The sequence below is a fragment of the Eupeodes corollae genome, chromosome 2, assembly GCF_945859685.1.
Source record: "Eupeodes corollae chromosome 2, idEupCoro1.1, whole genome shotgun sequence".
Lineage (NCBI taxonomy): Eukaryota > Metazoa > Arthropoda > Insecta > Diptera > Syrphidae > Eupeodes > Eupeodes corollae.
The window spans coordinates 37,673,983-37,691,192 of NC_079148.1; the positions used below are offsets into that span (position 1 = coordinate 37,673,983).

The 17,210-nt window shown below is 33.4% G+C and overlaps 1 protein-coding gene across 1 annotated transcript in view; it reads left to right on the forward strand.

The window, feature by feature from the left end:
- Window positions 1-14,593, forward strand: part of LOC129944866 (uncharacterized) — a 41,104-nt gene extending 26,511 nt beyond the window's left edge. Inside the window, exon 5 of the mRNA XM_056054528.1 lies at window positions 14,500-14,593. Coding sequence (XP_055910503.1) covers window positions 14,500-14,593 — 94 coding nt within the window. The remainder of the gene's footprint in view (window positions 1-14,499) is intronic.
- The last annotated feature ends 2,617 nt before the right edge of the window (window positions 14,594-17,210 follow it).

Consider the following 17,210-nt stretch of genomic DNA (forward strand, 5'->3'; position numbering starts at 1 on the left):
AGTCGAATGAGATATTTTTATACCTTAAACTGTTCATCGATAGATTTAAATTTAAATAAGGCGGGATTAAAACCATTGTTTAGAAAAAGTGCTCCACTATCGCGAACGTCTTTATTTTATCTTTTGTTGTTCTGTATTAATTCATGTTAAATGTTAATTATGTTTTGTATGTTATGCGTGCGTTAGGCCTTAATTGTATTTTTATCTTTCTGACAACTAACACATGCATTTATGATGAGCCTCTGATCGTAGTTTAAGCTTGCTATAAGCTAACTACTTTCTGAAATTCTGAAGTGTAAAAAATATGTAGTTTTTAAAAACTCAAAACTATTTTGAATCAAAGATGAATCAGTGAATCAATGGTGATTTTTTAAAGCCGAAGTAAGTCAACTAACAAAGCTCAAGCACTATCAAAAATGTGATAGCTCTTTCAAATTTAATTGTGCTTTCAAATTATGTTTAGATGATATTCCCTAACATGTTAGCAACAAAAGGCTACTGGTAGAGTTCAATGAACTTAATCTTTGTTTAAACTTTAAAAAATTAACTTTGTAGGCTTCAAGGCATACATTTTTAAAACAAACTATATCTGATCAATGCCGCATATTTAATTAAGGAATCATTATTTATTCCATCAGATTTATATAAAATGTTTTTTTTTTTCACAAGAATTACATCTGTTTTAAATACCTTAGGCATTAATTAAATTAAAAAAAAAAACTTACATATGTATTCTATGCCCTAAAGATTTTACTTAGCTTGATGATTCCTTATAAAAGTCTAATATTACAAACAAAAAATATAATAAATTACACACATTTTTCTTTCAAAAGTTAATAAATTCATTTTGAAAGAAAAAAGAAGAAACAAAAAATAAACGTCAAAATCCAAGACGAAGATTTATTTATCGAAAAATGTTAAAACTTTAAATTACATCATTTTCATAATCTTTTTTACTTTCTTATAGAATCTAATTATATAAACATCATGACATCGATTAAAATTAAAAAAAAAAAAAAAACATTCTTCTTCTCATTGCTACAAGCTTCGCTATATCAAAAATGCCACGTCCCACATCGCATAAATTTCCACATCTAAGTGGCATGGAAAATATAAAAGAAGAAGAAAAAGATGTGTACCCACTTAACCCGTACACACATGAGTTTATCTTAATTATGTATGCATCCATCAGTTATGGGGGGAAAATGGATGAAAAAAGACTTGACACCCCATTATCGGTTTCTTATCAAAATTCATAGCTCACAGCGTTCTCCAACGAAACAGCCACCCTTGCGGAGCATGTGTTTCTAGAAGTTTGAGTTGAAAATAGAAAAACAAAAACCTAAGAGGGCAGAGAATTCTGGAAGCAAACTACACCGCAATAATTCACAGAAGAAGAAGAAAAATAATAGAAGTGGGTATCATCTATGTAGAAGGAAAGCTATACCCACAAAACAGTAGCAAAATCTTAAAACCGGAAAAGTCATCCATATCGATTCTCCATAACCATAACCATATCGTCAGCAATTCATCTTCTCAAGCACCGCAAAAGTCAATGCTGCCGACTCTGACTCCGACTGTAACTGCAACAGTGCAACAGCGACTACGACACGGTTGAACTATCATCTTCTGGGTCTCTTTAATTTTATTTTCATAGAGACGAGGAGACACGTGAAGTACACAAATATCATACCAAGACGAATATGTGAAAAAAGATACAAAACAAAGCAAATGTTTCAGGAATTAGTTGATGTTGAACACTTAATGGGGGATACCAAAGAGTAGTCAGCAGTCACAGAAGCAGAGCAAAAGGTCAACAATCTTCCATGAACATCAACATCAACAACATCAGCATCACCATCATCATCATTATCATCAGCAATAGATCACGTTTGTACTTTGTTTTTGTTTTAATTCTGCTTTAAAAACAAAACAGAGTTGCCAGATGAGAAACATTCATATTAAAACCATATGTTTAAAATTAAACAGGAAATTTCCTCACAACATTATATTCTGAAATTATCAAAGACACCAGGGGAGTGTCCTTAGGCCTTTTCTATTTCTTGTTAACTAAAAAACTATAAATAAATAAATTAGGTGGCGCACCAGTCCATGAAGAACCAGGGCCTAGTGACTTACAACTCTCAACCATTTCTGTGTACGAGTAATGTTGTCAGAGATGGAAGGGACCTACAGCTTATATGCCGAATCCGAACAGCTAATTTGAGAAAGCACTTTTTCATGTCAAGAATTACTCTTGGAGAATTTGTCAATTTCTCGCAAGAGGCAATACCCGTGAAAAAGTTAGGTGGCACAGGAGGGATTGATACCCCTTGCATGGTAATTGCATAGGACTTTCATGCCAAAGGTTTTGAGTTCAAGCCCTGCCTGTGCCAACTCAAGTTTTTTTTTACCGTTGCTGCCTCTTGCAAGGAACTGACAAGTCCCCTAACAGAAATTCTTTTCTTAAAAATTAGTTTCTCAATTAAGCTACTCGCATTCGGCATAAAAACTGAAGGTCCCCTCCATCTCTGAAATAAAATCCTCCACAAAAAAAGTCCTGAAGGGCTTTACCTATGCAATTGTCGAAAACCTATGCAATTGTCTAAATGGTTGATAGCGACGGAAATGCTTTAATAATTTTCAGATTGTTGGCATAATATCGTTTATTGACGGCCTCTACAAAAATAAGTCCAATAGGGTCAAATCGCAGCTTAAGGGCGAACAATTTACATCGCCAAGATAGCTGAAAACACTATATAGGAATTTGATTTGAAAATACCGGTCTTAGCATAGATTGCAAGTGCGGCAAGAATCAGTAGGCATCTAAATCAATGTTTTTAATTTCAGTGTGATAGCCTATGCGGTCGACGTTGCTATAGCAGTTTCAGGAAAGCATCTTAACATTCTAAAGAAACTCTTACAAAATGCCTGGGACAGACTAATACTTTGGGCTGATCGGCGTGGACTGGGTGTTAACCCACACAAAACAAATCTGGTCTTATTTTCGAGAAGATACAAAATTCCATTTGTCAAACCGTCCCTATTAAAGGAATCCAATTAAAATTCTCAGACGAGGCTAAATACCTGGGTCTTGTTTTAGACAAAAAAATAATTGGAACGCTACTGTAGCTCTCTTTTCTTGCAAAAAAGCAATTGGTAATAAATGGGGTTCACAATCCAGAATCACGCATTGGCTATACACATCGGTAATCAGACCGATTTTAACGTACGGTGTGGCAGTATGGTGGACTGCTTTAGAGAAAGGTATAAACAGGGATAAGCTTAATAAATTCCAACGTTCAGCTTGCCTATGTATAAGCGGATCGCTTCGCATGACCCCGTCTCTTGACATATTTAACAACAAATAGCTTCAAGCTCTGTTATTCGCCTCAAAGCTTCGTCGCAGTGGACTAACAACAACATTGGCCACTCCGTACAACACTTCGACAGAAACTTCCAGATTTCTATACCCACAAGATCTTTTTGCGAGGATAGGACATTCTTGGAGGATGAGTCAATCCACTTTTACACAGATGGGTCAAAAACCAAAGAGGGGGTTGGTGGTGGTGTGTACTCTGAACGACTGAAATTAAGTCTCTCATTCCGCCTTCCCAATCATTGTAGCGTGTTCCAGGCGGAACTTTTGGCCATTAGAAAAGTCTTGTCTTGGCTCAAAGAAAACGTGATATCAACATCTGATATCCGTATTTTCTCCGACAGCCAGGCCGCTATCAAATCTCTGGACTCTGTCTCTACAAACTCTATAACAGTCCATAACTGTCGATTATCTCTAATGGAGATGGCGCAACAGTTTAATATTCACCTTTGCTGGGTGCCGGGCCATATAGACATTCCAGGTAACTGTAAGGCAGATGAACTGTACAGTATAGCCCATCCTACCATGTTTAGCAAGTACTGGCATACCAATCGCTACTTGTAAACTGCTACTAATGCAAGACGCTGCGAGGAGGGCAGGCACCAGGTGGACCAACATCACCACGTGTCAAGCCACAAAAAACATCTGGCCAACACTGGATTTAAAACGTTCAAGGTGCTTGCTCTCTCTAAGCAGATCGCATATAAGCTCGATAATAGGTGTCATAACCGGACACTGTCTAATAGGAAAGCACGCCACAAGACTAGGCGTATTCTCAAATGACTTTTGCAGAAGCTGTATGGACGAGGAAGAGGAAGAAACGGTTCTTCATCTTCTCTGCAAATGCCCTGCTCTAGTTCGAAAACGCAAGAATTACCGAGGAGAATTCTTTTTTAACGATCTAAACGATCTAAATCATATCGGTATAATCAGCCTCTCACGTTTCATAAGGGACTCAAGCTGGTTTCATTGAGCTTAGGAGGAAGCCTCAAGATTCATGTGGTATCACAATGGGCCATTAAACTGGCCCAAGTGTGTCCGTTTCCATCTTGGACAGCCACTATAACCTGACCTAACCTAACAATTCAGTAACGCTCAACGTTGACCGAAACGATCTTTCTAGTCTTTACTGAAGAAACCACCACTCTTTGGAGTGGTTTATAAGCTATAAACTGTTTTTATAGCTTCTTCCCAATAACATGGGTATTTTTTTCAATTGCAGGTGGAGCAAATTTGTTTATAAACGTAGACGCCCAAAATGAACATAGGGTATACAGAAAGGATTATTTTTCGTACCTGATGCCGAAACTTCAATGGAAAAGGAAGTAGATGATGTGCCTTATATTACTGAGTCAATTGGATTTTCTAAGGGAGACGAACACAATCCCGAAAACCTGAAATGAAGAAAACCCAACATCACGAAAAATTAAAACTCCAAAAATAAAATATCCTGAAAATCATAAATCCGGAAAATCTTGGATCCTGAATTTCAACAATATCAGAAAGTCAAGATACCGACATTTTAAATTCCAGAAAAGCCAAATTCCCGAAATTCAGAAAATGAATCTAAGTATTGTGGTTATAAATGAAAGTTCCATAAAATTCAAATGTGTCTAAAGTGTTCATTTAGTATTATTTTTCGGGATTTAATTTTCGAAATTTGCTTTTGGGATTTTGGAATTTTAAGATTTCGAGTTTTTGAGATTATGATTTTCAACCACTTTTTATTGTCTTTAGAGTAGCGACTGTTTAAAAGTGTAGACTACTTGCACACAAGCTTCACGAGCTTTCTGCATAAACTGGGAAACATCATATTACTAACGAGTACTTCGGAAACAAGTTTTTCGGGCCACAAAGGTTTTTTGTCAATATTTTAAACGAGATTTATTACTGTCAGTGTCAAAATAACATAACATAAAAAACGAATAACAAGATATGACACTTAAAATTTTAGTTGTAAGAACATCAAGTTGCAACTAGCGATCTTTTCATATATTTGAATGGTATTTTTTAAGGCGAAGGTCGGACAAGAAATACCATGAATACCGATAGGAACATGTCACTCTTGTTAACTATCATAAACCACCTCCGAAATTAGATTCATTATCATAGCATCACCTAAGGCATCAGCTAAACGGTAACTTGAAATTTTAGTAGACCCAGTATTTTTTTTTTTTTTCATTTTAAACTTCAAAAAATTGTTAAATGGCAGCACTATTTCGAACCCACAGTTCAGGAATTTTGTCCACGTTATTATCTCACAGCATGGTTTCAGTTTTTTTCTTCAAATAATTCGTTTTAATTTTTTTCCTTTTCTTGCAAAGGGAAATGAAGTTTTGCATGGTCACTGGACAAAACTGTTGGCTTTGTTACCGTTCGTTGCCTGCTCCAAGTGCTCTTTCCAACATCGCGACGATGACGACGACGACAACGACTACGACGTTCGTCGTTGTTGTTTATTTCAAGAATCGGTTTTTGGTATACTTCAGAAATGTCATAACGTAGGTATGACTCTTTTGCTGACACCCTGAGTACCACCACCGTCAGTACTGAGTTTGAGTACACTATAGGCACTAAGGTACAATTCATCATGGTGATGGTGCTGGAATCTTGACATTTTTTTTGCTATACTAACAACAAGCACTACCAAGAGATTTAAACAGAAAATAATCGAAAAGGTTTCAGTCGAGCTTTCTGTTTCTAGCCAGTTGTGGAGTGTGTTGTTTAATGGCAAAAGAACTGACCTATTGTTATGATGCTGGCTTCGCAACATTATGCAACAATTCACAGTCGTAACTTTGGCTACAATCGCATAATACCTTTGACTTGGGGAGGATACTTTGATGGTTGAGTTGCTTTGTTTTCTGTTTTGTTTATAGTTTTTGTGCGCTTCGGTGGCCAATGTGCCCTGGTCACCCGTCATTCTGGATTAATGGTGGATTTCTCACTTCTCTGTATTTTTGTATTACTTTTGTGTGGGATTTTTCTTTTATTTCTTTTTAAATCGAATTAATGTTTATTTAGTATTTCGGTAGTTATCTACAACCGTTTTGACAGCTTTGCATTAATTTTATGGGATTCTTTGAAACATTAATTTTTCCCGTGGGAGTTTTGGTAAACTCGTACTTTTAAGAAATGGATCATTAAGATAAAAATAGAAATTTGATGAAACAATAAAATAATGTCTTACATTTTTGACTTTGTCATAGTTCCCCAACAAAAAATGACCCCAGGGAGTTTTATGGCCTTTTTATTTCTTTTATGACGATAAAAGTTATCTAATGCCTTCGGATTACCAATAGTTTTTGTTTTCACGGTTTTTCCTTTATGTTAAGTGTATAGGATTAGTTGTTACGGTGAGGTTTGTGGCTTACATCACATTTAATTTTAGAAAAGGTGGGAATTTGTGGGTGGAAATTTTCCATCAAAGCCATTATGACTGTTGTTTTGAAGGATTTGGTAAAATTAAATTGAAAACAACTTATGTTGAGTTTTTTAATACTAAGGCAATCATTTTTTGACTGTTGAATTTTAAATTTGGAATAGCTTAAGTCTTATATTGGTTAATTGGCCTTTTGTCCCGATACTATAGCTTTGAGTCATGAGTCAGAAAACCTTGTCAATATGCAACTTTTGTTATTACTCGGTTTAACTTATGTAAGTTGATTGGCAAAAACTTAATGGGAACCCTATTCAACTAGATTAAAATTTGTAATCATTAAAGCTGAAAAAGCCCGAACCAAGCTGATTTTTCTAATTTTAAAAGTGATTTAATACAAATTCAATAATTATTGGACTGTTGAATTTTGATGGTCTAAAAGACATAAAACTATTTCGATTGTCAAAGTATTTTTCTATTTAAAATTGGACAATATTGACATAATACAAAATTCTATTTGAATAATGCTCTAATTTTGTGCCTCAAATGATTTTAATTAATTCAAAAAAAGAAAAATGCCGGCCTTATGAATAAACAAATTTCTTTGAATACAAGAACGGGTTTTCAATTAAGGACTTTTACTTTTTTTCTTGTCTTTGTGAATGAATTTAGATGAAATCAAACGAATAAGAGAAATTTCTTATGGACAAACTCATAGTCCCAAATTAAAAACAAACTAATTAAATATTTAAAGAAAGTGCTGACACAAACATCAAATCTGAGAAAAAAAATATGATCTTTTTTTCTTCAATTTTATTTAAATAAAAACAAAAATAAAAATTACTGAAGCATCAAATTAATAAAACAAACAAAAATTAATATATTCGTGTATAGACATTATGACAACAATCTAATTTTATTCAAAACAGAAACTTAACAATAAAAGCGAAGTCTGCTATTTAGCAGAAGAAAATCATTCAAGCAATAAAATACATTTACAAAATCTATCGTAATTGTAACTGCAATATAAACGTATCATTAGATTTCATTCTGGACTTCAAATGCCTTATTAAAATAAGGCAAGGTATATTTGAATGGACAGATATAATGATTAATCCCATGACCCATAACACTTATAAGTTATGTATATATAATTCCTCTTATCACTTTTACCATATTTGTTCATCTAAATATAATTTATTCGATAGACCTTTTCTTTCTCGGAACGAAATTCTAACAAGTAGTGATAACCAAATTATAGGCGAAAAAATTGCTTGTTCGCCAAAAAGTTCCCCTCAAACAAAGACCGATCTATGCCACGTTTCGAACAATCAAATCAATGTTTTTTTTAGTTTCTCCGATTTCCATGCACTCATATAGAATTAACTTAGATTGATACACTCCAAATCAATAGAAAAAGTCCCAATACTTTTATACTGATTGAATTTCAGTTAAAATGAATATTTTTTTTACAATTCTTCTTGAAAATGTAAGTATTATTGCATTATTATTGCATTGATACTAATTTCTGTAAGTTCAGAAAATTACAACAAGTTAAAAAAACTCAAGTTGAAGAAAAACATGACATTTTAAAGAAACTTGAAAGAAATTGATGTACACAATTAATTTACAGAAGAAAAACTTAATTTCTGGATTGTAATACGATTTCTTCAATCTTTTTCTATCTCAAATGATACGTAAGACTAAAGAGCAATGTTTCTAATAGTTCTTTTCTTCAAAGTCAGTAAAGAACTTTGACCAAATGGGCTGTTTCCAACATCAAAAGTTTCATAATTTTTGATATTTTTTTCAACAAGCACTAACCTGTGTCAAATCGTTTTTCTTCTAACACAAAGTGACAATTTCAAGCCTTTCTTACATTTTGATAATACAAACCTAAGAAAGCAAAAAATTTACTTTTTTAATCTTTTTACATCAAAACTTAAAATTTACGAATAATTCTTGAAAAATAAAACATAAATCTATAAAATCAATTTTGAGTGTTTATAAAATATTGAATATGACGTTGATAGAAAAACCTTTCTATATAGATACTTTCCAATTGAGGAATCTTCACAAATATAATCGGTACAGTGTGCAGAGGTAGGTACACATAACCTACGTGGTATTTAAGGCAAAAAACAAAAAAACAGAACAGAATTCAAAAAATATTTTTGTTTTTCATGGTTTTGTCACCCGAAGCTGTTTGTAAGTTGTCAACCTAAATCCGCTCATATAGGTGCTGCGAGTATATTCTTTGTTTTTTCTTTTTCCCTTCTCGAGTTTGCAAAAGTATTGAAATTCTACTCCTGTGCCGAAACCACGTCAAGAGGAAAAGAAGGCAAAAACAAAAAAAAATAACATACAGAAGATGTTAAAAAAAAGCAATTTTATTTGTTGCCATATATAGATACGTGCTTAGACTTCTAAAATGTGTGAACAAATATGATGACAGAAAAAACAACAACAAAAATAAAAATCAAAAAAACTTATATACGAATAGGTATCCTATGGTAGGTACTCCTATATTGTGTTTGTGACACAAAAAAATCTTACCCTGGGGATTAATTCAATTCACATCTTCATATGCTGAACTTATTGCAACTCCCACAACACGTTCGAAATAACACACAAAAAAAAAACACTAAATCAAAAAAACAATTAAAACAAAATCGATTAAAAAATGCACCACAGAAATATTTATTCAAGCAGTAACTCATTGCTTGCTCTTCAAACTACACGCTTGACATACCTATACTATTAAGATAGTGATACCATATGTGGTGTTTTTCAATATTATGGTTAAGAATAAAACTTACAAATTCTGGTACAATTTACAAAAAAATTACTTTGATATTGATATTTAACACCAGCCTACTTTTTGGGTACCAAATTACAACAATCGAGAAAGAACAAGGGTAGTTTTGCGTTATCCTAGATTTATTTAGAAAGTTAAGCTTATTTGTATGAACACCGATTATTTTTTAATAAATATGATTTAAAATCATGAAAATGAAAATAAAAATAAACCAGCATAGGTGTTCATATATGTTTGCGTTTTGCCCCGATGTAATGGTTGGGCTCTTCAGAAGATGACCATTATACCTTGTCTTGAAGCATATTTTCTCGATTGAATCGAGACTCTATATAATCCGAGCTTCACAGAGCTACTGTGAATTATATAGTTGCTACATGTCTTCTATGGCTTCTACAATGGGGAAACGTTTGCAGTTACAATTTGTCAAACTGAAGCACCTCGCCCAAGACAATAGTAAAAGGTTTTGCCAAATTTTATCTATGGGTTAGTTGGTGATATGATGAACCGAACAAAAATGTACTTCGCTTAAGTTTAACTAAGCTTGACGAAAACACAAATTCTAAATTTAGACTATGAGTCTAAAGTTCTTTTAAAATAAAAATCCAAAAACGCTGATTGAGTTTTTAAAGGTCAATTCATACGAACAATAAAACTCAAGTTGAATGTGAAATTTATCAAAATGATCTTGTGGAAAAATTTCCATTTAGACTTCGGAGGCTTAGTTAATAAGTAGAATTCCCAAAATAGGTGCTAAGAAAGCCACAACGTGTTACGCTTTAATAGGGTTTGAAAATGAAGCTGGTGCGGCTGAAAAAGTGAATTTATTACATTACCTAGCTTTAAAATTTCTTATGACCGCGTTGATTAATTTAGATGTAGATGACGTTTATGTGCAACAAACCGACGATCGACACAATGGTTTCGCAAAGTTCCATAGAAGCAACAGAATTTGCAGTTTTGACAGAAAAGTGTCCTGACCGTATTATTTCTTCGCGTTTACAATAGTTTTTATTGGTTAACTAAAATTTGGTAAATAATATTTTTAACTCCCCTTAGGAAGTTATTATAATGGGTCCGATTTGTCAAATTGAAAATTTTGACATTTCTCGACGTTTCAAGGTGCCTAGAGGCGAAATAAAATATTTTTTTTCGTCGTCCATAGCTCAAGAACCAGAAGAGATATCGATTTCAAATAAATTTTGTTATACAAATAATAAGGCAGAAAGATGCAGAAAGGGCTCTCAAGAAAATTGCGTGGGTTGTTTTTTTTAAAATAGTAGTTTGACATTTCACCTAAATGTTGGTTAATCCTAAATATCTTACGAATCAAAAACGCTTGAGACTTGAATTAAATTTTATATAATATATTGTAACGTGATATCAAAGAAATATATTTTTTGGAAAAAAATCCATTTAACGTTTTTTTTTTGAAACTGAAGAAAAAAAATTTGGCAACTCCAAAATTTTACGACTTAAATATGATTTCATCTCCCAAACAATTTTGTGCAACGAAGAATAATGTTTTTGATATCTGATAAAATTTTGAGAAAAATTGAATTGACAGTTTTTTTTATAAAAAATAAAAATCTAAAAAAAACATTACTCAAAGTGTGAAAAAATTGAATATCGATTCAAATATCTTTTCAAAAACATGAAATTTAGGCTTCAAGCTTATTTTATCTTAAAAGAAATATTGTTTAACATTCTGAAAAATGTTGAAAAAAATCGAATTGACAGTTTTCTTACAAAATATTAAAAACCGAACAAAAACTAACAAAAGTTGGTTAAAAATGATTTTCGACTCGAATATATTTTCAAACATTTGAGATAATACCTTCTAGTTAATTTTTACCTATAAGAAATATTGTTTTCAACGTTCAGAAAAGTTTTGAGAAAAATCCAATTGACAGTTTTTTTTACAAAAAATAAAGACCTAAACAAAAATGAATAAAAGTTGGCAAAAATTGATTTTCGACTCATATATCTTTTCAAAAATTTAAAATATTGGCTTCGAACTAATTTTATCTTATAGGAAATATTGTTTTCAACATTCGATAAAATTTTTAAAAAAATCGAATTGACAGTTTTTTTACAAAAAATAAAACTCTAAAAAAAATAATACTAAAACTTGGTAAAAATTTACTTACGACTCAAATAACAGAAAATATTGTTTTCGATATTCAGTAATTTTTATATAAAAATCCAAATGTCCGTTTTTTCAAAAAAAAAATCAAACAAAAAATATTACGCAAATTTGGTAAAAATTGATAAGAGTACATATAGAGAAAGTTTTAAGCAAGACAAATCGTCAGACGGGATGGGAAGTTATCAGTGTGGGTCGCATCCCAGCCTCTTTTTCGCTTTTTTTGTTTTGATGTTGTAAGAGAACACTTCGAAGCAAAACTCGACCCTGAACAAGCAGAAATCGTGTGGCTCAAAAACTCGAAACTTTTCACTCAACCTTTTTGGTGAACATTGCACAGCGACCAGTAGAAAAAAAAGAGTTTTCAGTATCTTGGAAGTATGGTCTCTACCGAAGGCGGAAGCGAACACAACATATTGCTGTATCGGGAAATTAAAGGCTGTGTTCGGGATATTATCTAATGTTTTAGGGGAACAATTCTCTTAGCTTGAAGACAAAGTTACGATTGTTGCGCTCAACGTCGAGTCAATACTGCTATATGGTTGCAGCACTTGCAAAATAACAGCAACACAACTTCATTAGCAGGTCTATACGAAAGTTCTTACTGTATTTCTAGCTGAATCGTATATCCAATGAAGAACTATTTAGGATTACGGATTAGGAACCCATTGAATTTATTATACGAAGACGAAAAAGGCAGTAGATTGGACTCACGCTTCGTAAAGGTAATGCAAGACAGGCAATGCAGTAAAGTCCACTCACTCAAAAAAGCAGAGGTATCGGAAGACCGAGAAGCACGTATAGAAGACCAGTGGAGGAAGAATCGTCGGGATAAGGGAAGAGCAAAAGGGAGCTTAAAGAAATCGCCAGAAACTGCACACGATGGCACGTAGGAGTAGTGCAGGGCCTATATTCCGCTAAGGAACATCCACGAACTTGAGTCCTAAGCAAGAAAGTAGTTAATTCAAGCATACACTTAGAAGAACAGCTAAAATATTAATTAACAAGTCTTATAAATAATAATTTAACATGAATAAGATTTGAGCAAATTTAATTTTTTTTAAATTTATTCCATATTTTTTGGGTATTTTCTTATTAAGTTAGTATCAAGTTTGAGAAACAGACAAACGGTTCCTTATTTTCTTTTATTATTTTGTTTGCAAATATTAAAACTTTATAAAAATTTTGCAAATATGAAAAAAAAAACATAAAGTAGAGAACCTATTTTGTGGATATTTTGTTCTTAAAAATACATATCGTCTCTTGAATCGAATATTAGGAAAAACCCTAAGAGTTTTTGGTCATTTATTAAGACGAAAAGAAACTCAACTGGGATTCCATCTGGTATAACTTATAATAATGTCTTGTCCGATTATATTAATATAATTTGCAATAACTTCGCGTCGTTTTTTCAATCAAATTTTGTTAATCTCAAATTAGACTATGCTAACACAATGTATTCAGGTCCTATGGTTGATCTTGGTAATTTGCAGTTATCTGTAGACGATGTCTTATAAGCACTTTTATCTCTTGAAAACAGTTTTTCCATTTCACGAGACAATATTCCACCAATTCTTTTAAATAATTCTTTGTAATTTTCTTAACCTTTCTTTAAGTAATGGTGAGTTCTTAAATGAATGGAAATACTCTATAATAACTCCCCTTTATAAATCAGGTACAAAAAGTTGGATTGAAAAATACAGACCAATTGTAAAACTGCAGATAATTCCTAAGGTTTTCGAAGCTGTAGTAAAAAGCAAATTGTATAATCTTATTCACAATAAAATGTCAGTTTACTAACATGGTTTTTTAAGAGGTAGATCTACTACTACAAATTTGTCTTAAAAAAACTAGCGATATATGGATTTCACTCTCAGCTCCTAATGTGGATAAAGAATTATTAAGTAGGTAGAAAACAGGTGGTAAAAACTGATAATGCCTTATCTGAGGAAATTATAAATTTGTCGGGTGTTCCTCAAGGTAGTCACCTTGGACCACTTCTTTTTATAATTTTTATTAACGACTTACCATTACATCTTGATTTTTCTAAATGTCTCCTATTTACTGACGATTTGAAAACATTCAGTTCCATAAATTCACTTAACGATGCAAAAATAGTTCAAATTGATGTAAATAATTTAATTAAATGGTGTAATATCAATGGGCTTTATTTTAATTATAAGAAATGTAGCGTTGTGACATTTTCTAAAAATCACATAGTCTATGCGATCTCAAAAGCAAACTCTATGCTTTGTTTTTCGAAATTCAAAAGATTTCGAGGACCCCTATACATTAAAAGCTCTTTATTCTAGTCTCGTCTGACCACATTTAGAATATTGTACTGTTATATGGAGCCCCTATACCACGTCTAGCATTCGTCGTATAGAAAATGTTCACAAAGTTTGCCTTACGAAAAATGTTTGGTTATTCAAATGTTCCATCTTACGAGACGAGGTTTATTTTAATTGATCTAAAACCTCTTGCTAAGCGACAAAAATTAAACTCAATACTTTTTGCTTTTGATGTCTTGAATTTTAATATCGATTATCCATTTTTGTTATCTATGTTTTTTATTTATGCGCCTTCTAGAAACTTACCACAGTACTAGCTATGCTAAGTTTAATCCTATCACAAGAGCTTGTTTAGTCTAAATAGAGTGAGTAACTTTTAAGACGAGTAAATAAATAAATAAATAAAAACAGTCACATCCATTTTTGTTCAATATATTATGCAATGACAGTTTATAATGTTTGTTTACAATAATATCGAATTTTCAATAGAAAACCAACAACTGGTCACACTGCCACCAATAAGCCATTACGTTTGACTCAGCCAGCTCCGGAAACCAATGAATGCTTTTTACTAAACTATTGAAACGCACAATAGAAAACTATCGATTCAACATATTGATATATCACGCTGCCGCCTCGACCATATCGATGTGATAGGAGGTCAACGGCCCCTAACCGTCTACGATGAGAAATAACGAAGCTGGTTATGTCCACCAAATACCGGCAGACAACAAACCACTACATAAACAGAAATGAGCAATCAAACAGAACGGAAACAACTAGAAACTATAACAACTGCATCACCACCGGCATTATTATCAAAGCTTTAAAGCATATAAACTTGTATACGAGTATGTAGACGATACGAATGCGAACAATAAAGGTGATATGTGCACTGAGGAAGGTATAGCGTACTCAATGGACGACGACGACGTTAACGTTAAACATACCCTATATACAATGTGAATCATCTATAAAACCTTTACTTATGTCTATCTGTACAATAGACCAGACAAAACACACACAAAGGCGTGCAAATAGTTAGACACACGCAACTCACTCTCATGTCAGTTGGCCATCATCATGAAATTTTTGTTGACAATGATAGAAGGTTGATTTTTATTGCACACCCGCTTGATTGGATCTTTTGATAACGGTGTTTAGGGGTAAACAAACTGTAAATGCAATCTATGTTATATTGGTTTGCTGACGCTACGAACTCGGGCTCTGGCTCGGGCTCGTTCTCGGTCTCAGGCTCGTTCAACCATCAAGCTACAACTGGGGGTTCTTAACTCCTGGTACCTGGTGCTTTAATTAGATAGTAGGTGTGAGTTGTGTGTGTGACTAATTAAGTTTTGTTGGTTCTGCACAAATCGACAGGCGTTTTTGTTGTTTTCACGTTTCGTTGGAGACTCTGTGGCGTATACTTGTTTTTTTTTTAATTTTTGCTAAACAAATGTAGGTAGAGGTTATTGGCCCATAAAGTCGTTAATACTAGAGATAATTTGACTATAACGAAATATTTTAATACGATAGACATAAAAGCTTTGTTTATTCAATTTGCATAAAAGTGCGAACGTTAAAGAAAAGAATGATAAATGCAAAACAAAGTAATATGACAAATGAATCGTGGATTTAGTGTGTTGATTGATTACCTTGTTTTTTGTTTTGAGCATTTTTTAATAGGTTTTACCTGTATAGGGTTTAAGGCTTACATCAAAAACATAACAAGTGGAAATTTTATAGTTTTTTGTCTTTAGTTCTATGAATTTATTAAATTATTTCGCATTTTTCTAAAAGTTCATTGTCTATATAGGACCACAGGGCTTTCTATTGTTAAATAAATAATTAAACAATTTTTGGGTGAAACATCATTGCTACTTTTGATTCATTATTGTGTAGATTTGAAAATGCAAAATGTTGTATGGCCCTGGCACATATAAATCAGTGTGAATTGATGAATATTTTTGGCTTATAGCATTTAACTACTGCAACCTCAGAAAATCTCATAAGACCTGCGCCTACTTTTTCGGAAACAGATTCTTTTGTCGATACAAATTCCAATTGAAGCGTTTGGATGAAGAAGGGGGTAAATGACATTTGCAACATTTTGAAATAAAGGGTGATTTTTTTAAGGTTAGGATTTTCATGCATTAGTATTTGACAGATCGCGCGGGATTTCAGACATGGTGTCAAAGAGAAAGATGCTCAGTATGCTTTGATATTTCATCATGAATAGACTTACTAACGAGCAACGCTTGCAAATCATTGAATTTTATTACCAAAATCAGTGTTCGGTTCGAAATGTGTTTCGCGCTTTACGTCCGATTTATGGTCTACATAATCGACCAAGTAAGGAAACAATTAATGCAATTGTGACCAAGTTTCGCACTCAGTTTACTTTATTGGACATTAAACCAACCACACGAATGCGTACAGTGCGTACAGAAGAGAATATTGCGTCTGTTTCTGAGAATGTTGCCGAAGACCGTGAAATGTCGATTCGTCGCCGTTCGCAGCAATTGGGTTTGTGTTATTCGACCACATGGAAGATTTTACGCAAAGATCTTGGTGTAAAACCGTATAAAATACAGCTCGTGCAAGAACTGAAGCCGAACGATCTGCCACAACGTCGAATTTTCAGTGAATGGGCCCTAGAAAAGTTGGCAGAAAATCCGCTTTTTTATCGACAAATTTTGTTCAGCGATGAGGCTCATTTCTGGTTGAATGGCTACGTAAATAAGCAAAATTGCCGCATTTGGAGTGAAGAGCAACCAGAAGCCGTTCAAGAACTGCCCATGCATCCCGAAAAATGCACTGTTTGGTGTGGTTTGTACGCTGGTCGAATCATTGGACCGTATTTTTTCAAAGATGCTGTTGGACGCAACGTTACGGTGAATGGCGATCGCTATCGTTCAATGCTAACAAACTTTTTGTTGCCAAAAATGGAAGAACTGAACTTGGTTGACATGTGGTTTCAACAAGATGGCGCTACATGCCACACAGCTCGCGATTCTATGGCCATTTTGAGGGAAAACTTCGGAGAACAATTCATCTCAAGGAATGGACCGGTAAGTTGGCCACCAAGATCATGCGATTTGACGCCTTAAGACTATTTTTTGTGGGGTTACGTCAAGTCTAAAGTCTACACAAATAAGCCAGCAACTATTCCAGCTTTGGAAGACAACATTTCCGAAGAA